Here is a 13,586-nt window from a genome sequence, read left to right as displayed (position 1 = left end):
TTGAATTAAGATTTTTTTTCTGACTCCATTGGCCGATAATTTAGCTTATTTTAAGCAAAAACTCACTGAATTTAGATTTATTTCCACAGAAAACAAGACATAATATCTTATGGCATTTTACTCATCTAGTAAATGCATCTTGATTTAAAAATAAATAGATATTTGGAAACAAAACAAAAATATTAAGTAAGAAAAGTATTTTTTGCAGTGCACAATCTTATATATATATATATAGGACTCCAATGCAATTTGTCAGACAGGCAGATATTGATCTCCCTTATCTGAGAGAAATATAATCACTTCAGGGATGTAGAGGATTGTGGCGTAACTATTTAAGCCAGTTTAAGCCTGCAGCCACTGCATGTGTGTGTGTGTGTGTGTGTGTGTGTGTGTGTGTGTGTGTGTGTGTGTGTGTGTGTGTGTGTGTGTGTGTGTGTGTGTGTGTGTGTGTGTGAGAGAGATCCACGAGCGCAATACACACCGCCACCAGTTGAGGGAGTAAACGACCGCTCATGTGCTAACACACACTGACAGAAGCACTGAACAAACCTTACAGAGGACAGATCCTGCACAACTGAGAGCAAACACTCACTTTAAAGTTTCCCTATTCAGCCCTTCTTCAAACTCTTGATGTGTTTCAGGCTCTACTAGAACAGGTTTTCCTGCTTGAATGTTGATTATTCTCCTCATATTCTCCATTGTTGCGGCTCCTCTCTTCCCAGTCTGTCAGTAACGCTCTGTTTACTTCCTGTCTCTATGAAGCCCCTCCTCCTGAAAAGCACACTGTGCTCTGATTGGTCGGATGGAGCAGTGTGTTGTGATTGGTCGAGCGCTTCAAGTGTGTTTGGGAAATGTCCCGCCCCTTTCCATAACCGCCAGTTTAACACACTACTAACTAACTCAACCAGTTAGTTATTTTTTATTCTGTGTATGAATTATTATAATGAGGAATATTGAGACGTGTTCGTTCCCGGGAGAAACTCAAGACTACAGTGGAGGCGTTTCAGGAGTTCAGAAACACTGACTCTGATATAGAGAATATCATAACCTCGATTTAAACATCTATGAATTTTTCTCAATTCTGGTTCTTATCTTATTAAAAATCTGCTTGTTTTGTTTTCACCGGTTCCTAATTCCACTTTCTCAAACACAAAACCTCCATCCCGCCTCTCGTGTTTTCCCAGAGAGTCACTAGCCTGGTTTGGTTTCCATTACAGATTTGCACCAAACCTTTGCAATATTTGTTAAATGTCGATAGAAAAACGAAATAACAGCGTTTCCATTAACCGATGTTATTCGACTAAAACATAATTTTGTTCCTTTCCCAATAAGTCATTCCAAAAATCATGGCAATGGATGTTAGTAGGTTTATCCCAGCCAACGCAATAGCCATTATTTTTTAACCTCATTGGCTCTTGCTGAAGCTCAAACGCGCTCATCATATATCTGTGATTGGCTACAATAATCAATGCTTCAAAAACATGTTGTATATATACATCAATGACGCTCTCCAGCGAGCGATTACACAGACACACACGCGACACACACGCGAGCGCTTACACAGACCATAGACTGTAAAAAAATATGGACGTAGTGTCCGTGACATCACCCGTAGGTTTCTGAAGAGCGTTTTTGAAGCCTAAAGTGGGCGGGGCCGGCCGTCGCCATCTTGAGTTGTAAAAAAATTCACCCCCTCACAGTTGTCATGAAGGGCAAAATAAGCTATAAAGACTAAAACCACTTTTTGCTCCAGGCTGTAAACATGTTTTTTCTGCTGTAAAGTTGGGCACTTTAACATGGGGGAGATGCAGATTTGACTCACTTCTGCAGCCGGCCTCAAGCGGTCAGTAGATGAATTGCAGTTTAATTCACTTCCGTGTTGGTTTCAAGAGAGAGACAGGGAGGTTGCCGCTTGACACAGACACACACGGACACACACCTGGGACACACTGGCTGCGTGGCGTAAGCGTCTCAGCTGCTGTGTCTGTTTTTATTTCGGCTCCCATGTTAACAGGTTAGAGCTGGCAGACAGTCTGCGTGAAAACGCGTGCATGCTAGAAATAGAACCGACGCCTATTTTTCACGCGACACGCAAGCGTGTTGGAAGCGTTTCCAGGCAAAATAAAATAGGAAAATGTGTTTATATGTTATTTTGTACACGAATACATGTTAATAAATTACATTTTGATGGTTGAAAGTCTAGGTTTTGACATAAATTCAGATATACATATAATTTAAAAATACATTCATATAATTTAAATATATGTTATTTATTTTTTATAATTTAAAAAATAAATAATAATTAAATAATAAATAAATAAATAAAATTTTCAAATATTGCACCTGTCAATACAGAACGAAATATTATGTAGTCTATTTTGCTGTCAATACTGCTGACAGTGTCTTTATCAGTAGGCTTTATATTTATGCTTAACATAAAGTATAGGGCTTCCACAATACGTCCTCCCTGTACGTCACCTAGCAGCAGCAGCGCCGCGTCAGACACGCTTCTGGTGTGCAAAGACACAGAAAACGCCACGCAGCCGCCACGCAACAGAAACGCCACGCTCACGCTACGCAGCCAGTGTGTCCCAGGCCTTACACGGACACACACGCGAGCGCTTACACAGCGGATCGGTCCGGTGCTTTCAAACGCTCCCGCTCCCGTTTTTCAAAACACTTTCAAACGCTCCCGTGCGCTGATCATTGTAGCCAATCACAGACATATACGATGAGCGCATGAACACAGCGGCCAATCAGAGCCCTTTACGATTCCGCTCAAAGCGTCACATTTTTTAAATTTCAGAACCGACTTGGTACCGAAGTCGGTACTTTTGACAACATATCTCCCATATTTTTAATTTGGACTGCAGTACCTATTTCGACCACTAGCTGTCATTCTTACAGACTGCACCTTTAAGTGGAAAAGATGTTTGTGGTCGTACCGATCTGTGCGTTGTCGTACAGAAGCAGGTCGTATGCGCCCTGGTACCCGGTGCGGTAGTTAGTTCGGGTCCCGCTGTCCCACTGCACCACTACGGTCTTGTCTGGCGTGGTTGTGCTGCCCTGCCGGCCGATCTCCACCACCGTGCCGATGTGCCCTTCTCCCTCGTCCTGCGAGCTCCACTTCCAGTCCAGGCCGCGCACCACACGCATGCCCACCTCCATGCTGCCGCGCGCCGGCCCGGCCTCACTGGGCTTCCGCTGCGCTCGCGGGACGCTAGCACTCGCTGCCGGGGGGCGGGGAACCGGGAGCGTGAGCGAGCCGAGGAGGGCAGTCTCTGGAGACAGGTCAGGGCTGACTGAAAACACACAGAAAACACACCTTAATATGGGCTGAAAAGCTCAATTCGAATTTCTATCTTAAATATTAGCAAAAGTCGAATTATATTCAAATTCTAAAATCAATACTTATGGATAGTTCACCCAAAAATGAAAATTAGCCCATGATTTAGTCACCCTCAAACCGTCCAGTGAATGGCTAGAGAAAATTTGAAGACCAAAAAAGTGCATCCATCTATGATAAAAAAATACTCCACACGGCCGTCTGTCGGAGGCTAGTGATTATAGTTTATAAAGTTTTAAATATGGGTATTTTTCTTACACAAACATATCGCTTCACTTCAGAAGGCCTTTATTAACCCCCGGAGCCTCTGGAGCACTTTATGATGGACACTTTAATCATGGATAGATGCACTTTTATGATGGATAGATGCACTTTTATGATGGACAGATGCAATTTTATGATGGACAGATGCAATTTTATGATGGACAGATGCACTTTTATGATGGACAGATGCACTTTTATGATGGACAGATGCACTTTTATGATGGACAGATGCACTTTTATGATGGACAGATGCACTTTTATGATGGACAGATGCACTTTTATGATGGACAGATGCAATTTTATGATGGACAGATGCAATTTTATGATGGACAGATGCAATTTTATGATGGACAGATGCACTTTTATGATGGACAGATGCACTTTTATGATGGACAGATGCACTTTTATGATGGACAGATGCACTTTTATGATGGACAGATGCACTTTTATGATGGACAGATGCAATTTTATGATGGACAGATGCACTTTTATGATGGACAGATGCACTTTTATGATGGACAGATGCACTTTTATGATGGAGAGATGCACTTTTATGATGGACAGATGCACTTTTATCATGGATAGATGCACTTTTATCATGGACAGATGCACTTTTATCATGGATAGATGCACTTTTATCATGGACAGATTCACTTTTATCATGGATAGATGCACTTTTTTGATGGATAGATGCACTTTTATGATGGATAGATGCACTTTTATGATGGACAGATGCACTTTTATGATGGATAGATGCACTTTTATGATGGATAGATGCACTTTTATGATGGATAGATGCACTTTTATGATGGATAGATGCACTTTTATGATGGATAGATGCACTTTTCACTTTTATGATGGATAGATGGATGCACTTTTATGATGGACAGATGCACTTTTATGATGGACAGATGCACTTTTATCATGGATAGATGCACTTTTATCATGGATAGATGCACTTTTATCATGGACAGATGCACTTTTATCATGGATAGATGCACTTTTATCATGGATAGATTCACTTTTATCATGGACAGATTCACTTTTATCATGGATAGATGCACTTTTTTGATGGATAGATGCACTTTTATGATGGATAGATGCACTTTTATGATGGACAGATGCACTTTTATCATGGATAGATGCACTTTTATCATGGATAGATGCACTTTTATCATGGACAGATGCACTTTTATCATGGATAGATGCACTTTTATCATGGATAGATTCACTTTTATCATGGACAGATTCACTTTTATCATGGATAGATGCACTTTTATGATGGATAGATGCACTTTTATCATGGATAGATGCACTTTTATCATGGATAGATTCACTTTTATCATGGACAGATGCACTTTTATCATGGATAAAGGCACTTTGATGGACTTCAAATTTTCTCCAGCCATTCACTGCCATTATAAAGCTTGGAAGAGACTAATATAACTCTGATTGTATTCGTCTGAAAGAAAAAAAGTCATATTCTTTCTTAAATATTAGTTTTAAAAAAAAAAGCAACAGGCAGACACCATTGTATGGACAACATACAATGTCATTTCTGAAACCACTAGTGTCACAAAGCATGAGCAAATTTAATGCCAATGGTGACCGTTAAAAACCACTCAGAGAGGGAGGCCTATGTTTTAAGCAATTGTTTTGATAGAGGGAAACAAGATAGCCTACAGTTCTAGTTTCAACATTGTTTATTCTTCTTTAAACACAATTTAAAGTTGTTTGAAAGGTAACTCGTTTGGTTTCGGAGTCGCTTTGGGATCCCCGTATCTATAGGATTTAACCATATAGGGTCTTATGAAGATGAAGATTACAAAAGAAAAGTTTATTAAAAATGAGAATCTAGAAGGATATTGAGATATCTTTAATACTTTTAGAGTTACAGGTATGCAAACTTTGGAAAAAATATTTTTGACACTGCAATGTTCAATGAAAGATATATTTCTAGTTTCAACATTATTTGTTCTTTAGATATTCCTATTTAAATGAAAAAAGTATAAGCTGTATGCAAAGCTTTGACTACTGAAAATGTGTACAATTTACTGATGGAGCCACATTGAAATCCCTATATCTCTGGGATTGAACCATATAGAGCCTTTAAAATGAAGATATCAAAAGAAAAGTTTGTTAAGAACCAGAATCTAAAAGGATATCCAGAGACCTTTAACACTTCTTGAGTTACAGGCATGCAAACTTTGGGTGAAAAACACAAGTAGTGCTTTTCCCCATTTTTGAACTATCACCGTTGGCTTATAATGCAACAAATATTGCTAAAGTCAACAGATTTCACTAATAGATCTACCAATCTCTGTGTAAGAATAAAATAATGATGCTGTCATCTTTCTAAAGTCATTTTTACACCCCTGTAATGTAGCTCCAAATCTTAGGTGAAAATTGTCTTTCATCACTATTTATGTTTCTTTCTTCAGAAAAAAATATGAACAAAATCTAAATTTTGAGCCGGGAAATTTCTGAAATTTGGTTGATTTGACACGGAATGACCCAAAAGTTCGTTCATCAAGACATTAAATCGCATATATTCCCTCATGCCTCAAAGTTCACTTTGTTTCTAAAATATCAAAGTAAATCCAATGCAACCCGAATGCAACCTTGTGAACGCAGTCAAAGTGATTATTCATCGGTACGTGAAACACAGGGAAAGCAGACATGTACAAGCTGTTGAAGCCAAACATGCACCTTTAATTAAATAAGCGAGCATATGCCAGCTGCTTAAACCAGATACAGTCTTCAAACTCGTCCCATAACTACAACAGCCACGGAGAAGAGCAGCAGATGTTGTGCCCATGCGGTGTCGCTCGAGGCACTCGACCTGTTGCACACAGGGTCTCAGACGGGACGGATAAGAGCTTCCAACAGATGGACGAGCTCCACAGTGTGTACGAAGAGGCGTTCTCACTGAGCTTACACAGAAACAGCTCGATGAACCCCGCTGGCCTTCACAGGTGCAGGTCAATGCTCAGAAACCGGCTCTGGCAAGCTCTGAACTCACAGATGTTTTTAAGACCTTTTAGAGACATTGTTTAGACTCCTTTAAAGAAATCAAGATCCTTTTAAGACCATTTTAAAGATTTAAGGATCCTTTTAAGACTTAGATTTGTCTTTAAAGGGTCTTAATTTCTTTAAAGGAGTCTTAAAAATGTCTTAAAAGGATCCTAATCTCTTAAAAATGGTCTTTAAAGGGTCTTAATTTCTTTAAAATGGTCTTAAAATGATCCTAATTTCTTTAAAATGGTCTTAAAATGATCCTAATTTCTTTAAAATGATCTTAACAGGGACATAATTTCTTTAAAAGGGTCTTAATTTTTTTAAATGGTCTTTAAAGGAGTCTTAAAAAAAATTCTTAAAAAGGTCTTAAAGGATCTTTATTTCTTATTTCTTTAAAGAAATTAAGATCCTTTTAAGACCTTTTTAAGAATTTTTTTTCCAGCTGTAAACCAATGCATGCTCATTATTAGGAATGCATCTACAGTAAATCTAAAGTTTCAAAGACACTCGGAATTAAAAGGCAGAAATGTACTATAAAACCACAACAATCAAACAAAAGGCATTGGGAACACAGGGCTGTCGACTGCAACTAGAATGATCTCAAATGCAACAACAACAAAAAAACACATTTTTTTGTTTAAAAAGCACCTTCTTTGCCTGTTTTTAAATCTATGTTTAAATCTTACTTATTTAAACAAACTATGGTGGATTAAAAGTTTAATTCAAATTGTTTTATTATATTGTTTTTGTAAATTTTGATATCTTTTTTTGGTTTTACATTATTTAAACTTTATGTACACCTTGGTCAACCTATTTAAAAGTGCTTCATTTTTATATTCTCCAAATATCTGTATAATAAATCACAAGAAAAAACAATTAGGCTTTGCTCAAATGGATGTGCAATTATGATAATGCAGAAATCCAAACTTTTTTCATTTAAGAGAGAATTTCCTAGTCATCGCAACCAACAATTACTGAATTCTGTAATCAATGCAATGAAATAATATTGTGCGATCAATGCATCAGTGCATTTTTACACCCCATCCACCATTAAACAGCATTTAAACAGCATATCTTGAGAAAATGCTCAGAATCTGATGTCATGAGGTCATTAACGTCTCAGCGCTGCTGTGATATAGCGAAAACACAAATAAGCTTTAAAAAGAGGAACTGCTCTTTTCCCATCAGACAACTTCCTCACTTCATGAGCCTGTAGTGGGATAAAGGTCAGTCTGGTGGACCAGATCTACATTACAACACATCTGCAGTGTCGTCGCACTCGAGTCCACGTCTGAGCCCACAACCATCCTTTCTATGACCAGTGGAGACCAGTGCATTCAACTTTAAAGTCCAAGGCCAAGTCCAAATGTCCAAGATAGAGAAAAAGCAGTAACCTGTTAATTTTCCTAATACAGAAAACTATTTATTGTCCCCTATGCTATTAATATCCTCGTCACGCGTTCAGGCGGGGTCCCCCAGGGTTCGATCCGTGGACCTTTTACTTTGTGTCTGACGTACAAATCCCAAGGTTTGCAGATAATACTATGATTTACACACAAGAATAAAGCAGTCAGGCAACATTACTTGGTAAATGTGCATTAAAAACTTGGTAACACTTTACAATAAGCTTCATTGGTTAACTATATTAGAAGCATGAACTGCACATATACAGCATTTATTAATCCTTGTTCATGTTAATTTCAACATTTACTCATACTTTAATAAATCTTGTTAATGCACTGTGAACTAACAATAAACAACTGTATTTTGTTTTAACTAACGTCAACAAATACAGTAACAAATGTATTGCTGTTGCTCATGTTTAGTTCATGTCAGTTAATACATAAACTAATTTACCTAATTGTAAAGTGTTACCACGAACTCTACTAAAAACAAATGTTTACACACGGCCAACACTAGATAACGCTCCACTTTGGCACAATTTAAATCAAACATGAAAATATGGCTATAGAGGAGTCAAACACTGCAACTTAGTCATTTGTTATATTATTTTATGTACTACTATTATTATTATTTTGACTTTGATTATCATTTCTGTAACTTTGTCTTGTGCAATTGTATCATTAACTGTAGTGTATGCTTAAACGTTAGGTGTTTTGCATGTTATTTAACGATGAATGATTAATGATGCCAACAGTCAGTCCATTGTCCCTGTTAAACAGAATATGAAATAATAATAAAAGACATGTACTCTGGCAACTGTTTAGCAGCTGTTTGTGCCAGCTTGCCCGTCACTAATGCACTGCAAGCGATAGGAAGAACACAAGCTGCTCTCTAAAGGACACTTGTGAAGAGACGAGCAGCTATGAGGAATGCATTAATAAGAGTGACTAAGAACATGCAAAGACACAAATGCCATTCACTTCCGCTCAGGACGGTTTGTGTTCATTCATACCGACAGCGACACGAACCCCAGACCCGCTGGACTCGAGGAAATCTTCAAAGCGAACTCTGTGATCGGCTCCAGCAGCTCGTCCAGCTAATGTGACAGCACACTTCCTACTGGGGGCCTAGCTAGCCAGGATCCCCAACAGACTGCCTGATAAGAAAAGGATTTTGAAAGTCACTCCACACAGGACTGTCTAATGAGCACAATTACACAAATCACGTACTTGAGGAAAAGTGCAGATACCCTAATAAAATAACACTCCAGTAACAGTATTTTATAATACAAGTACAAACGTACTTGACTTTTAAAGTCCCCCTGTGGCGTAAATCCAGCGTTTAATGTTGTTTATGTGTCTATGTGGTGTTTAATATGCTTTAAGACACACCATGTGTAAGTTCATAAGTCGACAGCATTGCTGAGTATTTCCTGCTTAAAACTGCAGTGAACCAAAGACAGTCTCAAAAACACGGTTTGAAATCGCTGGTGTTTCTGACGTCACAAACGACCTTGTAACCAATCAGATCAACGTGTGATCGTCAACCAGTGGATCTCTGAGCTGAGGGAGTGAGTGGAGGCGGGGCTCATTTGCATATTCATAGATCCGCGCATACTAAATGAGGCGAGGGAGTCGAGTTACATTCAAGATATTTTAAGCCATGAAGAGAAAAAACGTTTAAATGTGTCATTTTGGTGATGAAAGATGAGTTTTAAGGGATATAATTATTGACTACAGGGGCACTTAAGTATTAAAATGTAAAAGTGCTATCGATGAATGTTTATTTATTTAGCAAATTCCTACTGCTCACTCTTTTACAGCAGATTTAGCTGACTAACAACTGATAGTCATGACCTAAATATGATTTTAATTTGCAAAAATACATCCTAAATTTGGCATTAGTAACTTATGAATTAAGTGAATCGTTAACGGCAGACTCTGTGAATCAGCGAAAGTCGTTCAGTGTGATTTACGAATCGATTTAAAGGGTAAACGGCGTGATGACGTCACGTCAGCTGCCCGTATGTTTGCGCTAGAACGACACGAGTCGTACTTTGGTTTGTTAGAGTAGAGGATCTGGCTTTCATCAGACACAGCGGTGACCCACGGTTTAAAGGAGGAGGAGAGAGAGCAGATCAATCATTACTCACACAGGATAAACAACACTGAAGAGGGATTACATCAACCCAAGAGAAGCGGACCAAACACATCCAGTCCTCATGAAACACACACACACACACACACATGCCGTCTGACCGCACTGAACAACTACAACTGATGAAACTCTTAATTAATGCATCCGATGCCAAGAACACCTGAATGAACAGAAGACACTCGATAAACTTTGTGAACAAAACTCAGGCCTAAAAGTTTGTGAGATAGAAAGACTATAGACGCTTGTTTCCAAAATAACCGCTATAGGGGAAAGAAACCCAATGAGCGAATCAGAACGCAGATGTGGTGTTTTTAATGTGCTTTAAGACACACCATGTGTAAGTTCATAAGTCGACAGCATTGCTGAGTATTTCCTCCTTAAAACTGCAGTGAACCGCACAGACTACTAACAGATTTCAGTGCCACTGAATCGCCTGAGCTGAAGGGCCGCCTCGTAGACAGATCAGAGTACAAAACAACATGATCGGAGCGGTTTTATTGGTTGTGTTTGTTAAAAAATCTCAAGACTGTCAAGTTTATAAATGACTAGGCTAAAAATAAAATGTTGAAAGAAATGCTGACTTATGTGTGACCCTGATCTCAGACCAGTCTCGAGTCGCACGGGTGTTTCTGTGGCGATACGCTGATTTCACGCAGCCGTTATTTAGAATTTTTTTATATATATAATTCAGAAAGTAAAAAAAGAAGCAGGAACAAACTATATACATATCCTATATTGGATATTAACATCCAATAGTGTAAATCGCAGCAGCAGCTTCAGGTTGGTAGTCCAAGGCATTGTTGTCTATCTGTACTTCCGGGGTTCTTCCCACCGGAGCCTCGCTTTCCATTTCAAAATGGCGGCTGCATGAAATCAGCATATCGCCACAGAAACAGCACGTTTGGGTCAAATTCAAAACTATCGATTTTTCTTTTATGCCAAAAATCATTAGGATATTAAGTAAAGATCATGTTCCATGAAGATATTTAGTAAATTTCCCACTGTAAATATATCAAACATGTATTTCTGTGAGTGAGTGCAGCACAATCGCCAACATACATGCACAACTTTAAAGGTGATTTTCTCAATGTTTAGATTTTTTTGCACCCTCAGATCTTCAAATAGACCAAATATTGTCCTATCTTAACAAACAATACAAAAAAAAAATGACCCATTACCAAATTTCCCCAAATTAGCGCAGAGAATACAATTGTATTGGCCGACGCTGGTCATGTTTGTGTGTGTGTGTGTGTGTGTGTGTGTGTGTGTGTGTGTGTGTGTGTGTGTGTGTGTGTGTGTGTGTGTGCCGCTGGCCAATAGTTATAACGTGTATATAATACTGTTGCCCCACCAGTATTGGGGGTGTAAGCTAGCGGGAGAGACAGCGCTACTGCCGCTCTGCTGAAGCGAAGTCCCAGAAAACGCCACAGGTTTTGTGATTTTGGCTAAAAATGGCATAATCATAATTTAAATACCACTGGGAATGTTTAAAAATAGCTCAAAATATGATCGGAGTGGGACTTTAAAGAGGAAACATCCCGGCACAAGAGGAGCCGGTGAGAAGTGAGTGTTCTCCAGCTGGAGCTTACTAACCAGCGGTAAATCTCTCTTTATTAGAGAATGCAATACTACTAATAATAGTAATAATATTATCAATAGTAATATAATTACAGTAATGTGATGACTTATTTTGCAAAGAATAAAGCTTGATCGAGCTTAGGAGTCAGGGCTGTTTTTATTATTGTAACACTATTAGGTATTATAGTCTTATCACTTGCCTGTATTTTGTTCAATAATCATGAAGACTTACAAAACGAGATGTTATATCCTTCCTATGATATAGGAAGAATATCATGGCAGTTACTTTATCATACTGTAAATTAAAAGGTGAATGAGAACGTCTCTGTCAGCTCAATTGTCATGTAAAAAAAGAGAGAGAGAGAGAGAGAGAGAGAGAGAGAGAGAGAGAGAGGGTACCGCTGAATCAATCACGTTGTTGGTGAAATTAGTCTTCAAATTACTGATATGATTTGATCATTTGTGTGGATCTCCATCTCACAGTTATGAGAAAACAGTCAGAATTGTGAGATAAAAAGTCACAATAACCTTATTCACTTTATTTCATGGCAGAAACATGCTTTCATACCAAAACGCCCTGAGCAACACAATGTAATTACAAACATTTAAAGCAGAACACACACACACACACACACTCGCAGCTTGGCCTCGTGCTCGTTCTGGACGCTTCGCCTGTGTTCACAGATGTTGGTTTGGGCTGGACTTTGCTCTCGGTGGGACTCAAACACACACGGCGAGCACGTTCTCCTGCACGGCTATCCCACAGCAGATTCAGGAGATCCAACCCAGCATCCCCGACAGCCAGACGCGGGTCACGGCACCAACATCCCAGTTCTCCATTCCAGAGCTTTCCCAGTTTCCCAGTCCAACTGAAGATATGCTGTTCGTTTGATTCACGCATGTATAATCACAATCAAAGCATCCGGACTGCTATATTAACACACACCGCCAGTCAAACGATTGGGATCGGTACGATTATTAATGTTTTTAAAAGAAGTCTCTTCTGCTCACCAAGACTGTGTTTATTTGATTAAAAATACCAATAAAAAAAAGTAAAACAGTGAGATATTATTCTAATGTAAATCATCTGTTTTCTATGTGAATACACAGTAAAGTGTAATTTATTCCTGTGATAAAGCTGAATTTACTCCAGTCTTCAGTGTCACATGATCCTTCAGAAACCACTCAATGCAATTGAGGACTTAATGATCCATCAATTAAAATAAAAAAGCTATATTGTAAAATCTACTCATAAAGTGTTTACACCAATTTCAAATCTAACAGTAAATTATGAATAATTACATGCAACCCTAAACCAGTTACTATAGTAATTACTATACATTATGCATAATCAGAAGCAACTGACCCTTCCCTAAACCTAATCTTAATCTCCACATTCCTTGCGGGCGGAAAACATGCACATCATTGTAATATGACATAAAAATAGCGACACATGCAGCCGAGTCCACATAAACTAGCGAGCTATAGGCTAACCTGCTCAACAGACGCTCTTTACCTGCCGACAGGTGTGTGTCGCACTGCTGTGGAGTGTGTTACGCACAAAACCCCATGAAGCCCTGCATCTCACAACACAATCCCACGTGCCCCGTCACCTACTGGACCGAGCCAATCACAGTCCCCGAACAGACCAGCGCTCCTGCTGAGCCAATCACAGTGCCCGAACAGGACCATGTGACCACAGCCAGCGTTTAGTCCTCTGTGTGCCTTATCAGCACAGATTATCCCACACGGGACACGCAAGCAGTCCGAGCAGGCGACTGAGACTTTCTCACACACACACACACACACACACACACAC

The 13,586-nt window shown here is 39.1% G+C and overlaps 1 protein-coding gene across 5 annotated transcripts in view; it reads right to left on the bottom strand.

The window, feature by feature from the left end:
• Positions 1-13,586, bottom strand: part of mib2 (MIB E3 ubiquitin protein ligase 2) — a 97,303-nt gene that overhangs the window by 67,382 nt on the left and 16,335 nt on the right. For 4 of the 5 annotated variants that reach the window (XM_056240437.1, XM_056240438.1, XM_056240441.1 and 1 more), the window contains exon 2: positions 2,946-3,302. In XM_056240437.1, coding sequence (XP_056096412.1) covers positions 2,946-3,302 — 357 coding nt within the window. Of the gene's footprint in view, positions 1-2,945; positions 3,303-9,044; positions 9,140-13,586 lie in introns of those variants that run through there. The other variant, XM_056240440.1, reaches the window with a different exon arrangement.

The sequence above is a fragment of the Rhinichthys klamathensis genome, unplaced genomic scaffold, assembly GCF_029890125.1.
Source record: "Rhinichthys klamathensis goyatoka isolate OS25496 unplaced genomic scaffold, OSU_Roscu_1.1 h1tg000599l_1, whole genome shotgun sequence".
NCBI lineage: Eukaryota > Metazoa > Chordata > Actinopteri > Cypriniformes > Leuciscidae > Rhinichthys > Rhinichthys klamathensis.
Note: the sequence above shows the minus strand (reverse complement) of the source record. Positions and strands in the feature narration are given on the sequence as shown.